The sequence below is a fragment of the Cyprinodon variegatus genome, unplaced genomic scaffold, assembly GCF_000732505.1.
Source record: "Cyprinodon variegatus isolate N-32 unplaced genomic scaffold, C_variegatus-1.0 Scaffold75, whole genome shotgun sequence".
Classification (NCBI taxonomy): domain Eukaryota; kingdom Metazoa; phylum Chordata; class Actinopteri; order Cyprinodontiformes; family Cyprinodontidae; genus Cyprinodon; species Cyprinodon variegatus.
In genome coordinates this window covers 1,075,930-1,093,534 of record NW_015150528.1, presented here as the reverse complement: position 1 = coordinate 1,093,534, position 17,605 = coordinate 1,075,930, and the positions used below count along the sequence as shown (strand labels likewise).

The following is a 17,605-nucleotide window of genomic DNA, read 5'->3' as shown; positions in this document are numbered from 1 at the left end:
CCTTGCAGAGTGATTTATTTGATTTTTATCTTTATTTCTGTGTTTATTGTTATTCTTTGCTCTTTACCAGAAATAAGAAGGAAAAGATTAAAAGGCAAGGCAAGGCAAGTTTATTTGTATAGCACATTTCATGTACAGAACAATTCAAAGTGCTTTACATAAAACATTATAAGCAAAAGGGAGAGAAAACAATTAAAAACAATTAAAAGCGGGATTCAAAATTAAAAACATTTAAGATTAAAAAGAGAGAATACAGAGACGTGCAGATTTTAACTTTTGAATAGAATCTACGTAAATGCAGCTGAGAACAGGTGGGTCTTCAGCCTGGATTTAAATAAACTAAGGACTCAGGGCAGAAAACAAATCTTTTTACAAATATTGTTCAGACAGAGCAAGCACACAAATAACTGCTGAAATCACACTCTGAAATCTTCTTCATTGTCTGCATGTGGTAAGGCATACTAGAGGAAGTGGAGAGGAGCGGAGACAGGAAGAGGGTAGACAGTATTTAGTTATATGATTCAAACTCAATTTTATTCTTGTCTTTAGAATAGTGTCATGTTGTGCAAAATCCCAAACTATTCATTTTTATGGAAATATAAAAGAGAAAATAGACAAATACAGGAAAATAAACCTACCTATAGAGATTATGAAGGAACCCAACACAAACCAACTTTACTGAGGACCCTGCACCTATATAAGGGTGTTCCCGGCAGGCAGGGATGGAGAAAATCAGGTTTGAGTAGCATTAAATATGCTTGAATAGCTTATTTATGTTTAAACAACATGTATGATCTATTGGCCAGCTTTGTAATTTCTGGAATATTTTACAATACATTTAAAGCCAACAATCACAATTTGGATTTATGTTATTTAAAAAAAAAGTATAAAAAACTTTGACTTGTCTTTCTGGTTGTTCTGGGAAGGCAGATAAAAAAAAAACCCAAAAAACAAGCTGCAACAGGTGAAGAGGAAATAATGATTGTCAGCTAACCCCCACCCCCAAGGCAGTACCTTCAACTTCTAAAACCCTTATTTACATTTAATCCAAAGTATCAGTGTGGTTCTTCCCCTGTTTCTTGTAATCTACCAATTCCTTAAATCTGCTTATGAAGTGGTATCAATTTTAAAAAAGCCAAAAGGTGAATTAATTTTTATTTTTCCTTGGAAAAGCAATTCTACAGTGTTATAAATCAATCAAAAGTCTTGGTAAAGATTGAGAATGCAGGTGTTTGGGATATGAAGTTTTCACAAAAAGGAGCTTTTTCCTGTATTGAGGAAAAAGCAAGAGTGATCAATGGAGGAGGGGTTGGGGTTGGCCTGAACACCCCTGGCTGGTAATATATGCACCCCTATTGTATTGAATCAATGCACCATGGATTAATGGGGGCTTGGAGGGACAAGAGGCTGGAATGGGAGGGAACACCAAATAAGATCTTCTGCCTCGTGGTAACAAACGGCAAGAAACAAAGTTAAGACCAAGCAGTGCCAACCAGACAGTTACCCAAGAGTGACAATATCTTTGTTATTTTTCCACGACCAGACACCAGCTGCACGCAAGAGCCCAAGGACAGATAAATGTGAGATGGTTGTTTTGCATTTTTTGCACTGATACTCAGCAAAAGGATCATCCTCTTCACAGGTTGCGGTGTTGATATATGCATCTAGACTTTTTGTGGTTCTTTACTGTCACGTTTCTCCAGAATAGTTTGCTGTCAGTAGATCTCTGCAAAACATCCTCCCTGAACGAAGGTAAGACTGTCTGATTTAAATTATTTACATGTGCATATGGATGGTTATGTTGTTTGTGTTTAATTGACATAACAGAACACAGAGTTTAAAAAAAAGGAGATTGTGAGCGATAAAAGGTTAATTTATGCTTCACTAAAAAAACAAACAAACAATAAATTATATTGAATAGAATATTGGTTATTTCATGCAAAACAAACTAAAAGAAAACTGATGGTTTTATGCACTGAAGTCATCAGTTTGACACCTGCTGAATGCAGGCTGGTGGCATAGAGGTTGGTGACATTTATAGGCCACATGCTTTGTTTCAGTGTCTCTTGGAAACACTGAAACAAAGCAGGAGACTCTGAGAACCATCCCACTGTATTGTGTGTGCTTTTTTCAAGAAAAGATGACAAAGAACAAAAGAAACATGGTTAAGGAAAGGCTGAGAACAATCTAAGTGGAAGAATAAGTGGTGGTGGGAGGAGGTGGTGAGAACAGGAAGGGTGAAATCTAATTAGAAAAATAATTCAAATATATGTAGAATACGTTGATTCCTCTAAAATGTCAAAATAATTAAGAAACTCTCCTAATTTCAAGGTTTGCACTTAGGATGAAAGCTTCTTCACCACCAGCCAATAATGTCACAAGATAGTGGAACAAGCAACAGAAATCAGAGACAGAAGTTCTGGTCCATCTTGACGTGTCTTCTGGTCCTGGCATCACCATGCAAAGGTTTTTTCCCAGACTTCTGGACGAATTTCTTGACTCTGTCCTTGAACTCGTACACACACCAGTACATCACAGAACAGGCCATCCGCAACATTACCCTGGAGATCCTGAGGGAAACCACAAAACAAAATGGAGCACACGGGGAGAAAGAGGTGAGCTTATGATGTTGTTGATACATTTTCAGTTGTTTCATCTGAGCACAGAATGATCAGATATCATTGCCTACTAGATTCGCCTTGACTGTGCCTTCTGGAGAGCAGTGAGAGATGTGGTGATCTCCAACTCCGAAATGGATTCTAAGCGTGCTACCAAATTTGATCCGGTCTACCACTTTGACTCAGAGCAAGTTGACAGCTCTATCACGATGCTTCAGGAGTTTTGGAATAGGATAGTTCTCTCGATACAAGCTGAACAGTATGACAGCGCCCGTCACGCTTTGGGTCAGCTGTTCCATTCCATACAGGTAAACACTGAGTCTGGATCTGCAACCATGATAACTGTTTTTAAAATAAATTGAGCAAATTTAGCCTGCATGTGATACGGTGCCTTACAAAATAATTCCTAAATGTAATGTTAGAACCATTCACTTAAATAGATTTTATAGGGATAATAATAACATGTTATAGTCACTAAAAAACAAAAAAAAAACAAAAAAAAAAACATAACTGTGAGGTAGAAACAATTAAGGGTTACTTATTTTTTTTATCAATATTCAAAATAGTTATATTTATACAGTTATTATATATTTATACAAAAAGTTATTATTTAAAGTAGCAATAACGATGCAGCTCTGGTCAGAGAAACTCTCAACAGGAAATTTCTGAAAAAAACTCCACAAACTGTTAAAGAAAAGCTATACGTTATTAAAGTTGTAAGTGGCTGAAACTAAACCGTAGTCCAGGGCAGAGTTCAGCATTCCAATGGGACAGCAACCCATATAACCAGAGCAACAGTGGACTGGTTTAGATTAAAGTCTCGATTCAAACTAACTAAGCAAAACCTAATTCTTTAAAGAAAAGCAAACAAAATTTAGCCTAAAGCCAAATATAGTAACTGCAAAAGACTTTAGGCTGGCATTACAAAGTGCTGACACAGAGCCACTTTTTAGATTTATTTTGCAAAACAATTTGACAGCCATGTAACATTTCCTTTCCTCATGAGAAAATGTGGAATATTATTTTTTTCCTACTATTTTTAAATTGTATAAAAATCCAACAAGGTTTGTAGTTATTGCATGGTCAAATTTGGTTACGTTTATGGCATTTAAATACTTCTGCGAAGAATATCCCTTATCATAGTTTTTATTCTCTCTGCCATTGGTGATGTAAGTTTAGCCCTAGCGTTTTGAAAAAGAAAAATGTTTGTTTCTTATTACTAAAATATTTTTTATAACAGGATTTCTACAGCCATAGCAACTGGGTGGAAATGGGCAAAAGATCAGTTTATCTGCATCTCCTACAGCCAGATGAGCCTGCCTTTCCAGTAGCTAATGGTAAATCTATTAGATCATGGTATTTTTTTATGTATGTCAATAAATAGTTCTATAAGCACTAAGTGCTGCATTAAAAACAGATACATTATGATTAATATCTTCAATTTATCAGGAAAAGTTATTTACCATTAGGTTGAATAATTTCAGATAATACACTTGAACATACAATTTGGGTTAAATCTGGAAATCTTTAACGTTTTTCTGCTTGCAGAAGATACACCTACCTGTCAGGACTGCTTCACTGCTACCTGCAGAAACAATCTCTTACCAGCACTGACAAACACCCAGAGGAACGCCACACTGCTCACCACCGGCTACACCAGTGGTTTTCCTTTGAAGCCAAAAGGTAAAACCTCATTCACTTGCAGCTGAGTTGGTTCATTAGTTAAAAAAATGTCTTCCTTTTTCCTTTGCAGACAGCGAACTTCTTTTAACCTATAATTCCCTTACAGGTAAATGCAGCCATGGGGGAATTTTGGACAGCAGTCGACATCAAAGTGCCAAAGGGGGGATTAACAAAGACACCCCCTCCCTACTCTTCTCCCCTCACCATTACCTCCATGTTGAAGCTGCAACTTTGGCCTCCGAAGCTACCATGATGGTGCTGAGAGACCTCAAAGACACTGTAGGCCTGAAGGCCTTTCTTAAGTGAGATTTAAGTACAAAACACCAAATGCTTTATACAACCACATAATGTCCGTAATGATCATCAGCAGCAGCACTAATGCATACGTTTATGAAACTCGTCCTCTTATAGGCTCTTCAGTGTGAAGCAGGTCCCTGCATTGGTGTTTGTTATGGACACCACAGGCAGCATGTTTGAGGAGATCACTGCAGCCAAACTCAGGGCTCACTCCATCATCCAGAGTCGAGCCGACAGCACTAAGCAGCCAGGCAAATTTCTGCTTGTGCCCTTCCATGACCCAAGTAACCCCTTTTTTATTTCATTTAGTCACCTTAAAAGGGTTACAAACCCTATGAAAATTAAACAAGGAATACTTCTTTGCCTGTCATCTAATATGACTGAAACAAAAGTTATTTTGTGTTCATCAGGTTTGGTGAAATTTCAAACACTTTATAATAAGAAAACAGCAAATATTGAACAATTGTTACACCTGGCATTCTCTTCGACCCTACTGACATTATAAATTTATTTTTATAATGTCAGTTTATTTTTGTTAACATTTAAACTTAACCTGAATTAAATTAGATTTTGGCCATTCATGGATTTAGCCATTCATTAAAATCAGAAAGATAGGAGAACATGCTATTTAAGTAGGGTAGATGTAAGTTGATCTTTATCAACTCTTAAAAGAGTAGCCGGTCATCTAAACTTGTCAGATTTGAAAAAAAATCTCCAAAGCTTCTAGTTAGGAAAATATGCTTTCATGATTACTTCCTTTAGATAACAGGAGTTCAAAATTTCTGACATATCTTTTCCAAAGGTGTCAATAACTATGAGGCTTTTTTTGTTCCTTGCTTATCTATATCATTACGGAAAAAAAAAACAAGGACCTCTACTCCAACATGAAGTGCTATAGATATGTCTGTGTTTTACTCACCCAATTTTCATGTATATATTCAAAATCTAGAGGCTGTTACCTTTCAAATAATGTATCACACATGTAATTTGGGCTTACAGTTCCGAAGTTATTTGCTTTTCCATTTGGGTATGCAAAATAGGCAAGAATTTCCCAAAATGAGGTTGATGTCACGATTTGTTTGGAGGTTTTTATGAGGACCCAAATGCAGAGGCTGACAGGCAGAGTTGAATTCTTAAAAGGTTTAATGAAAGATCAGGCAGCAAAAACAGGAATCCAAAAATCCAACTTAAAAATGTTAAACAAAAACAGGTATCCAAAAATCCAACATAAAAATCAAACACAAACAAGAACCATGGAGACATCAGGGGAAAACCATCAAGGAACCAGGGTGAGAAAAGATAAGACGAGGAACCAGCAAAGAGGGACTGCAGAGGGAGTGTATTTATGGCTAACTGAACAAAGGTAGAGCTAATGAGCTGATAAGGAGCAGGTGTGACTAGAGCTGATGAGGAAGCCAAGGGAAAAGAACACAAGGGGGCAACAGAGGACAGACAGAAAAACCTAAGCAACTTAAATTAATCCAGACACACCAATAAAGCTAGAAAATAAGGAAAAACCTGGCTAAACTTGAAACTGAAAACTTAGAGAAAAACAACAGAACCAAGATCGTTACAGTGGATGTTAAGAGGCTAAAAGTTCAAAGAAGTTCAAATAATTAAATACTAATTTGTTAAGAGTTTGTCATTTTTCTTTGCTGCACTGTTCAATATTTGATTGTAAAATTGGTTTTTAGATATTTTAAATGTTTGTATTTCGACAAGCAGTAAACATAGTTTTTCAATTCAAAATCTACAAGTAAAAAATATAGAATTATTAAAAATGGACAAAGCTTTGTTCCCTAGTAAAAATTTATCAGTGTTTTCCAGTTGAAACCAATTCTGAGAAAAGATCTAAAGATTTAAGAAAGAAAGGCTTTTGTTTCTTCAGAGACCCCCCTATTCTGTTACTTGTCAAAGGAGAAACATCTAACATACCGTACAAGGAAACATATGATAGGGCTTGTTTGTTTTTGTTTTTTTTGTGTGGGATAAGGAATAAACTGTTTTTTTTTTTTTTTTTTTACAACTGTTTCAAACTGTAAATGTCCGACCAGAGAATATCACTAATTAAAATATTTCTGTAAGAAAACCACTAAATTGTTATGAAAGTGCTAGAGATATCATCTTTTTTTTTACATTTATTGGGGTGACAAATGTTTTTGTACAAGCTGTATCTTTTTTTATATGATGTATAAAGCTTTCCCCATTACCCATGATTTTTGCACTAACATATATATGTACTTGTTGTTTAGAATTTGGGCCAGTTTTTGAATCAGACGATCCAAACCAGTTCATGGAGCACATGGAGACACTGGTGGCTCTGGGAGGAGGAGATGAACCAGAGATGTGTCTTTCTGCCATTCAGGTGAATTTTGAAGCTAAAGTACTCAGATATTAAATATGATAATAACAATTGCTCACGGTTTTAATATGTAAGTACTACTTTTGTTGAATGGTAATCTAAAAGGAATACAGTTCATTATAATATAGTACAAACGTGGACATCATTATTGAGTTGTATTTACTGTTGATCTATTAAGTAATTAGACAGTTGAAGTTGCATTAGTCCGGCAACCAGACTAATCAAGGCTGATGAAGGAGACATTCCACTTATTGTTTCCTCTCAGAATAATGGCAGAATCTGTCTTCTTTTGCAGTGGCAGTTACATTTAGATTCAGTCACACTGGTTTTCTTACCATGCATGTTCCAATATCTAACACCACTTTTCATATCATCCCAGTCATAATTTACAAACTGCTGTTACTTAATTATTTTTTTGCTCTGATTTGATGAATATATGTATTTATTTCAACTGTAGATACTGTATGAGTTGACCTCCTCTATTCTCCAAACCAGCTTCAACTTGATCAATTCTAAAGAATATAAAAGCTTGAAAAAAGACTTAGACTATGTGTTCTAGCCTCCATTTAAATGGTAACTTTAGATTTTTATGTCACATCCATCTGTGCAATTTTATCATTTAACAGAACACAATGCAAATAACTCTTTGGGTGAAGGCAATGCAGACGTTTTCCATACCATAATTAGCAGCAGAAAAGTTGAATGCCCTTGAAATCAATTATATATATAGTAGTAAGCTAGAGCTCCAAAGTCAATGAGGGTCATCATCTAGGCTTTCTAAACACCATTAATCTATCTAATCAAACTGGAAACAGCAATTGGATCAAATTGTAATTTGATTATTGCACTTAATTGCTACAGATTTATTGTCCCAAACTGAATTTGGACTCAACTGGATTCTATAAATGTGCACATAAACTGGATTTATTATGAAAAAGCCCTGTTGAACTATATGCTATTATTTTGTGTAATATAAAAGGCAAGGAAAGACAATTAAATTGAACATTTCGGTAATAAGACAACATGTTACATTGGAGAAAGGGGCGATTTAGAGGCAGCTACAGAAGAGATGCAATCAAGGTTTTAAACCCTGATTTAAAGCTTTGTTAGGATTATTTTTAATGATGATGGTTGAGTCTGTAGGAAACTAAAACAGCTTTAATTTAATTAGATAAAACCCAAATTGTAGTTAAGTGCTGAAACTGTGGACTTGCGTAATAACATTTGGTCTGTGAAGTTTTGATTGTGATTACTTTTGATCCTTGGTTAAGACATCATCAGGGAGACTGTTGGTATTTTATTCCAATTATTCTATGATCTTGAGAGAAACAGTGCTAAAGGTTTTAGCTTCTATTTTAATATCCTGGTCATAAACAGACATGAATGGATTTTTGGACATATAAGTGTTTGTTTAGAGGTGACTGTAAACACCTTACCTTTTCAGAGGGAGTGGGTAGAATTATTGTTATTGATGATGTATGAGTCCGTTAAAGCCTAACAATACCTGCGTGTTGCATGTCAGAACTAATGTTTTCCAAAGTCCTTTATATAATTAAGACAGTTCCTCCTTCTGGATATACTGCTATCATTTCATTATGTACCTGGCCATGGCCAAAATTTTGATTTCAAAAGAGGGGGGGATGGAAGTATTTTTTAATATAACTCTTATACATAAACATGCTTCTCAGGAGTGACAGAGGTGACAGCCAATCACACAAGAAAATGCAGGGGGCCAATCAGCAGCTTGTAGGCAGTCTAAACTCAGGGAAGTGGGCTTCAGCTTGAGTTGTGGTTTTCCGCCTGGTCCTAGTGCTTAAAGTTGTTGGTGTACTATAGCGTAACATTGTTTATGGACAGGAAAAAGTGCAGAACAAAACTTACTTTTGAAAAAGTGCAGGGGACATGCCCCCCCTCAAATTAGGTCCCTATAGGTGGCAAATATTTGGGGATGGAATAAGAGCAGTGTCCTTGATCTAATAACATAGGGTAATGTTTTGATAAAGCTATAGCCATGGATGTCTCCTCATTAACAAATTTGTATGATGTAAGGATGTGATGATGTAGCATACTGGAGTTGGGCCACTTTATCGAGATGTGAGGCAGGTTGGTAAACGCTGCCTTCTGTAATTGGTAATTTAATACATATACATTATGAAGTGCTATTTAAAGAGTTTGTCCGGAGTGATCACTTCTCAGGAAAATACCCAAAGAGAGAAAGATTCAAGGTGTAAACACAGAACTTTCCCTAGCAGCTTAGAAAATGAAAGCTGCTTGTTGTTCTATTCTGGTGTTTTAATATGCAGAGTAGACTTTAACAAAAAGAAGAATAGACCAACCCTGGCATTTTTACATGCTTTCACTAACTTTCTACACTAAACATATGTACCACTGTCTCTGTATGTGTTTTCAGCTGGCCCTCACTCACAGCCCCCCAAATTCTGAAATCTTTGTGTTCACCGATGCTTCCCCCAAAGATTCTTACTTGTTTGATGCAGTGAAGGCGCTCACCCTTGAGAAAAGAAGCAAGGTGGGTTTAGCTTTACAGACACTTTCCTTGTTTTTTTTAATGTTTCATTTTTTTCAATGCAAACAGCTGTGCTGTCTTCTTTTACTTTTTAAAGGACAAGAGTTATTATAGGGGTAGAATTTGAAAGGAAAATGAGAAATTAGAATATAGGAGATTTTAGTGTACTTATTAAAACAGAAAAAGGTATGCATAAAAAAAATCAAGTAAATGTACTATTAAATATTTTTAAGTTGCACAGTAAAAAAAAAGGTGGGAATTCGTTTTTTACATTTGAATTTGATTGTATTTTAAAAGTATTTCATTATTTTATAGTCCTGTCAGTCAAAATCACTTTGCATGTTTAACACATTTATAAACCGCTTGACTGGTCCATAATTAATGGGTTGTCATGGGTGACCAATCATATTCTTAAAATAAAAATACATCTTTAAATAGTGAATGACACCTTTATCTGTACATTTGTGCATTTTAAAAGATGTTTTACGACTTATGTTTATAGATTTTTATAATTTTTTCTATCATGATAGTAATAAATTATAACCATACTTATTTAAGGGCCACGTCATTTGCTTTTATAACTTTCCTGCAAAACAAAGCTGAAAGAGTAAACAGACTGTTACATAGGAGGAGATAATTGTTTTTAACCTAGTGGATGCTCTTTCTGCAGATAACATTTCTCCTCACTCAGGATCAGAGGAGAAGGAGGAGGAAGAGGAGCAGTAAGATACCTCTGTCACCAGATCGTTTCTCTCTCTACTCCACCCTGTCCGTACTATCAGGAGGAATGGCTGTATTCACCACCAACTCTGACATCCACAGCGTCTCAACTATCGTTGAGGACAACACTGCTGTTGACAAGGTGAAAATTGTTAATTCCATCATTTTTTCCCAACATACTCACATTTTTAGCTACAAACCAAAGCTGCATGCCAAACCAAGCCTTCCTTGTCCCCAGGTGACCCTCCTCCATGTAAGAAGTGATCCAGAGTTAATGTCTGTGCATTCCTTCAGAGTTGATAGCTCAGTGGAAAACATCATCCTCCACATTACAGGCACCATGGCGGAGTGCATCCTCACCAGCCCTGCAGGTAATTTATGTTTCCTAGATGTTTTACCAAATACAAGATCAAGAAAATGTACAGCGTCTGAACAAAAAACTGAATTTCCAGGAGCGTCAGAACACCCGTTCATTTTCTCATTGTATACCTGAACTCTTAGTTTTCCATTAGCTTCTCTCTTCTTTGACTACCTTGTAAGATGTTAATGTCCTATCAATTTTCAGACCAAAGTCAGTCTCTATTGAGTGAGAATGGCCATCTAGCAGAGTTGGAGCACTTCCAGGGATTGTATCGTATCAAACTGTTGCCTCCTGTTCAGGCTGGTCAGTGGAACCTAAAGGCCAAGAGTAAAGATCACCTAACCTTTAAGGTGATAGGTAAAAAAAACAAAACAAACAATATCCAGTATGTTTCACAATGAGAGGAAGTCAAAGGTCAGTGTACATTTTTTTTTCTCATCTGTCCCACCAGGTGACAGCAGTGTGGACTTCCTGTATTACTTTGCCACTGTGACTAATGATACACACCCTGGTCTGGCCAGGGTTGAGGGTAGCCCTTTGGCAGGTTAGGCAATTACTATTTATTGGGTGCTTAAATGTATCAGTGACATTTAAAAAATGTCTTACTGTGGAAAACCTGTAAATAAAACAAACACACCTTTTCAGGTGCTCCGGCCTTTCTGGTGCTCGCTGTAACGGGACGGGCCTCACCTCAGGAGGATTCATTTCACGTGACACTGATTGGAGCTGAAGGAGAAAGTCTTAAACAGGTGAAACTCAATCGCTCTTCCTCTTCACCCACCCATGGCTTGGAGGAGCTAGTGGGCTACGTGGACAGTGTCCCTGCAGTTCCCTTCAGTGTTCGACTTACTGGCCTTGACAGCACAGGGAACAAACTGGAGAGAGTGTCCACAGAGAAGCTTCAATCCACTCATGTTCAGATAGAGGTATAAACTTTTTACTTTTTACAAGTAGGTGCTTGGTTTTACAAATCAGTTATCACTTTATTTTTGAACCCAGGTAAAATTAAACCTGGGTAATTTGTGTTTTTCTAAGAGATGTAAATGACTGACTGCCACTTGTAAAATGCCTCTGTATTTTTTCACAACTTCTTTACCCCCAGAAGGGATCCCACAATATTGAAAAAATCAGCTAAAGGAATGGTTCTCAAATCGGAATAGAGTTTAGAACTTTTATCTAAATAAGACTGATCAGTATGAAAGCTCTTGCCACCAACAGAGTCACACAATAAACAAAGAGCACAGAAAATCAATAATTACATATGTTTTTATGAAACACTGGGTACCCAGGTCTCTGCACTGTTCCTAGTGCTGAAGACTTGCTGTGGTTGCCATTTGATGTTTATCTAATAGGTATAATAGTAGTTGTCTAAAACTTTATCTAAGTGTTGCTGCAGGATTCTAATCAACCCAACTGTCCCATTATGAAACCCAAACCTAAGAGTAATAACCATCTCAGATACTGTGTCTCTCAAGGCCCGCCCAGCCTCCATGGGCCTCTAAATTAGATTTTGAGGCCCTTCATTTCAGCCAATGATCCCAATTGCTGCCATAAATAGTCAGATAATCAAATTATTTACACGATCAATTAAATTATAGCGGTTCTGCTGTTTAGAGTCTCCTATTTCTGGCATCATCTTGTGTCATTAAAGTAATCAAATAAACTAGTATGCAGTTTATTTATTATAAAAATGTCCCGAGGTTTATACTTTTGGTTGCAACAGCAGAGGGCATAAATAACCTATATGGCAAGAACAACATCTAACAATTAAAATAGTTTTGAAAAGTAAAAACAATAGACATAGACATAGATAGAATACATTGTAAAATATCAAGCTTCTTTGTTCCCCAAATATAAGTTTGTGTCAGAGAAGTTTACACTGGTCTCTTCCCTCACTGATTAATCTTTTTATACATAAGTAATGATTTTGATATTGTTAAATATATTTTGATTTAAAACTGCTCTATTTTATTATGAAATTGAGTTTTTTGTTTCAGTGTTTATGGAGAAATCATTAGATATTAAAAAAATAAACAAATTCTCGTTTTTGGGGGCCTCTTAGTTGCCCTAGGTCTAAGCAGTTATCCATTAAATTACCTATCCTTGTAATGTATCAAAGAGGAAGATTATTATTATTCACATACTATCAAACTTGTCACAAAAGGTCGATTAAATAAGTGGAATTCAACAGGCAATTACATGGAACCAAGTTGCTTTGGATAGATTTTTTAATCTAATAAATTCTAAAAAAATATATATATATAATATGTCTTTACGAAAATATTGTGGGATTGTTTGATGTGAAATATTTAAGTATGAAATCTGTAACATCAAAATATTGTATAAAATAAAGAAAAAGAAAGTTAAATTGCTGAAACACTTACCATGCAACAGAGAACAGTAACTTGGTCCTTGAATACCTGAAAATTGCATGTAGTTGGTTAACTAGATTTACTCGAATTCTATCGGTGAAGTATAGCTAATTTCAATATCTGCGACACACTGAGAGAAATTAGTTTAAAATTTCCATTACAGAAAGGCATCAGGATTGGATTCAAGCCATAATTTTTCATGCAGCGGTGTTACAAACCAGGCCGCTATCCAGGCTGCCCATATTGCGTAACCAACAGGTCTGAACAGTTAGTCTGAATAGAAATAGCTAATCTTTTAAATTGAAACATAACAAAATTTAATATGGATCATATACAGTTAGGTTTAAGGAACTCATTTTGAACACCGCACTGTTCTCTTGTTGAAAGGTCCTTTTGTCCAGAATGGTTCAGCAGAGCGGTTATGTGCTCACATTTAGGTGGCTAAAATCTTTGGATTTATTAGTTTGGATATTATTATGTTGGTTTTGCTAAGATTAAAAAAAGGATAGAATTCACCCACAATAATCTAGTTATTTTTGCTCAGTAATATGTTAAGGTACATTTTAAACGATTTTCATGAATTGTATTTACATTCTACCAAGATCATTTCTTAGTATATTCATATATTTATATATATATTGTCTCTCCAAATGAACATGAACAGATAACTGTAATCTAGCTTCCTACTGATTTCTATCCATACTTTAATAGTTTTACTGTCAAACTGTTTGAGCCTCTTTATCTCCCCAGATGGTGCTGACCCCCCATCTCATACCGGGTCACCGTACCGTGGTGGAGTTTGACATTCATAACCACGGTCCAGCTCAACTTTTTAATTTGACTGCTGATGATGACTGTGGTTATCTTCTGATGAGGGGGCCACACAGGTAAACAGACTGGATAGAAATGAACCTCCCACTGGACTAAAGGAGTTTTTTTTTTTTTTTATCTTTAAGATGTCTCTTAAATTCATGCAAAATTTGTTCCTCAGGTTTTTTATCAAAGACCAAGGTTCTCTTCGTGATCAGGTGTCCCTCCTCACTCCTGCAGCAGCTCAGGCAGGAGCGACTGTGACACTCACACTCACTGTGCATGCTCTGGACTCACTGGATTCCAACTATGCAGTCACATTCTTAACCGTGGTCCCCCTGGTAAACAATAGAAGAAGTATTTCATTGTTATCTTGAAATGTTTGTACATACACTTCCTGGTTAATCGTTTTAATTACTTTTTCACAAGAATGCCGACAGGTTTCCACCCTCCTGTTCTGTCACACGCCTACAGTCAGACTGTCCAGCAGATTGCTCCAAGTCCAGCTGGAGAGTTTCTTTGGTCGTGTCGGATGATGTCCAGTCTGGCCTCGCTGCCCTTCAGATGCAGAAAGGAGACGGTGTTTTGACGATTTTCCATAACCCACCATCCACAGAGGAAAGCTTCAGAGAGAATCACCCTGACTTAGATCATCAACACCACCCAGGAAAGGGCCATCATCAGCACCATCACCACTACAGGGCCAGATTACAGAGAGGGGACCCCCCTCTGAATGTGTCTGAGTGGGAAGAGGGTTCATTAAAGCTGCTGTGGGTCATGTACACGTCCAGTTGCTGTTCTACTCAGGCAGAGCTGCTGGTGTGGGATAAAGCTGGGAATATGAAGCGCTGTGTTCTCACATCTGGCCAGAAGAGCGTGCAAAGTGAAACGACCACAGAAACAAGTGGGACTGGACGAACCAAACCTGCAGTGGCCCTCTTATTGCTGATGTGCCTGCAATTGGACCCACTGATGTAAAAATGTATAATTACAAATGTTTTGCTGGTCAAACTGATCCTCATAGAAGCGTTTAAAGTCTGAAAACAGGAAGTGCACTTAATGCAAATGAAAGCTGGTTCTGCTTTAATGTCAAACTAGCTACTTTTATATGCACTGGAGCACAATATAATAATTGAGAAAATAAGTTATAAAAAACAAAGAAATTGTAAAAGTAAGTTATGGTAAGATAAGTTCATGTATCACTGGAATGTTCAATTTGTTTGTGCCTCACAATAATGCGGCCATTTTTGGTATCTACTTAATTATATTTAGTTACTTTGACCTCATTTTTCCATATCCTGTCCTGATGACATAAAAAAAAATGCGTTAAAATAACTGAATATGATTAAGTAGATGCTGAAAACAGTTTAATCATTTTTTCGGTTTAATTATTATTTTTTATTGTTTTTTTAAAGGCTTTTGTATGAAAAACATTGTAAATCATCCTACAAGTGCTGCAATATGAAATTATTAAAGAATTACAAATTATCCAGACTTCTTGGCATCTCTGAAAAAGTTAAGTACTAACACTTTATCTGTCTTTGTTGTGGCAGCCTAGCCATTAACAAAGTTTTAATAAATAAAATGTTTAAATTAAATACATTTATTCAGTTGGGGTGGGGGTGGGGGGGGGATTAATTCTCATTATTAAGTTTTTTGTTTTTTTTGCAAAATCGTTGGTTTCACACTTACAATTCTGCCATTAGAAGCAGACATATAAACACAGATATGCAACAGGTAAGTGTTAACCAGCTCCATGGGTGGCCTCGTTCAGGAAACAGTCTGGCACACCAGCTCTGAGCCAGCTCCCACATCAGAGGATGAAAAAGAGCACATACAGTTAGTCACAGACAGAGAAACGGGACTACACCGAAAAAAGGCCAAGCTCCAGTATGTATAAAAAAGGGTGTTGATGGCAGCACAAAGCTGATATTTCATTCCTGGATGGAGTCACAGCTGAACAAGAACAGACCAGATGAAGCTACTACGAGAAACAGAAGAGAGAGCATAATGTTATTAATGGAACTTAACAAATACTGCAGAATAGGAGAATAGAGATAGAGTGAGGAAAAGTGGTCCCTATGTCCTCCAGCAGCCCATACATAAATCAGCATAAATACAGACGATAGTTCATTGTCTTGAGTGCATGAAACTTTTAAAGCAGCTTGATCCTTTTCTCTAGTCGTACTCCCCCCACTACATAGTACTTTTTTATCCCATTTATCCCGAAATGAGATGATTGGGTGCCGTGCAGATGAGGTTACAGCAACTATTCTGAGTGAACTGAAACACTTAGGATTTTTTTTTCCAGGTATTGCAGATGAAGCCAGAGATGGAAACACAGAACAGTTGATTATAACTGTTCATTACATCAGTAACAGGAGAGTAACAGAGTGTTTGCTGACAATGGTGGAATGGTGATAATTGCATAAATACAGCAACTGAGGGGCAGTTGGTCCACAATAGATTAATAATTAATAATTAATAGATCATTACAATATTGGTCTGAAATCAGAGGAAGTTTTAATGTCCAAAAACAATCTTGACTCTAAATAAGAAAGCCTTGCAATAAAGGATATGCAATGTGTTTTCAGCTTGCTGTAAAACATCATGTTCCCAACTGTGACGCAGGTCATTCAGATCTCCCTGACAATTCCAGTCAACAGCTCAAAAGCTGTAGTTGTGAAAGTCACTCACCCTTACTTCAATCTTAGTTTAGATTACTTTGGAATTTGTATAAGGAGGCTTTTGATTGGTCATATTCAGTAAAGTCATATATTATTTTGCTGCAATGTTGAATATGTTCACGGGGGAGGGGGGGCTTCATAAATGCCCCTGGGAGAATAAACTTCTGCATGTCTGGTTAAAGTCCTTCCTTCTCACCAATTCTCTCTTAAGGCCAAACGAAAAGCTGTTGAAGTCTGTTTTAATGTTATGCTTGCCTTAAGCTGTGAGATTGTGAGATATGTCCTAAAATTAAAGTAAACAGAGCTTTAGAATAAGCAATGATTAAAAAAAAAAAAAACAGATTTCTGAAATGATATCAGTTTCTTTGGTAAGCTTACTTGATGTCTTCCATTCTTAATACACTGAAAGGCTGTTAAGACATAGACCTGCTGCAGAGATTCATAAGGGTGCCCCACCTAGATATCCTCATTGACCCAAACCAAACAACTCTGAATATTCAGCTCTGTAAACAAACCATCACTCTCAGACTGGAGATAATTTACTTTTCTTTTGAAAACATTAACTGTTCATGTGGTTGCTTATTGCTTGACAGAATCTTTTGAAGATATGAAGAAAGCTTCACATACAATTTAGAGACTTTAAAGAGCTCTTGGTCCCGAGAAAACCTGCTGGTATGTTGACCGAAAAATGTGCTCAGAGAGATCTTCCACCAGAGGTGGAGGAGAGAGGACACTGGGCGAGCAAGGTGGAGTTTCTATTGGCCGTGGCTGGAAATGTTGTCGGCCTCGGTAACGTGTGGAGGTTTCCTTACCTCTGCTACAAGAACGGAGGGGGTAAGTTGATATGACGGTCTGATTTCTGTTGAGCTTACATACATAATCATTGCTTTCCTTTGCAATTGAAAAATGAGTCAGGTCTGTTACCTGAGCAATTCTCAAAAGCAAAAGTCAAAACTTTGAGAATTCAAAAATGAAATTAAATGTGTTATTACGGCAGAGATGGCAAAAGTACTCACTTTCCGTACTTGAGTAAAAGTACAGATACTTGTGTTAAAAAATACTCTGGTAAAAGTGGAAGTAGGTACTGATTAAAGTTCTTTACTCAAGTAAAAGTAACAAAGTACAGGCTTGTAAATTTACTTAAAGTATAAAAGTAAAAGTAGAAACCACT

General features: G+C 36.6%; 1 protein-coding gene across 6 annotated transcripts; it reads left to right on the top strand.

The window, feature by feature from the left end:
* Positions 1-1,402: 1,402 nt before the first annotated feature.
* Positions 1,403-15,225, top strand: LOC107083484 (von Willebrand factor A domain-containing protein 7-like). Of its 6 annotated transcripts, none has more exons than XM_015372757.1 (18): positions 1,403-1,580; positions 1,709-1,752; positions 2,344-2,615; positions 2,693-2,926; positions 3,859-3,955; positions 4,167-4,301; positions 4,408-4,603; positions 4,713-4,882; positions 6,851-6,963; positions 9,371-9,487; positions 10,155-10,346; positions 10,443-10,575; positions 10,770-10,922; positions 11,017-11,109; positions 11,211-11,491; positions 13,688-13,824; positions 13,929-14,088; positions 14,177-15,225. In XM_015372757.1, exons 3-18 carry the CDS (start codon positions 2,373-2,375, stop codon positions 14,723-14,725), a joined length of 3,003 nt encoding a protein of 1,000 aa, XP_015228243.1. In that variant the 5' UTR covers positions 1,403-1,580; positions 1,709-1,752; positions 2,344-2,372; the 3' UTR covers positions 14,726-15,225. The 6 variants fall into 6 exon arrangements, with proteins under 6 accessions (XP_015228243.1, XP_015228240.1, XP_015228242.1 ...); XM_015372754.1 differs by having other exon boundaries at positions 2,332-2,615; XM_015372756.1 differs by having other exon boundaries at positions 1,704-1,752.
* The last annotated feature ends 2,380 nt before the right edge of the window (positions 15,226-17,605 follow it).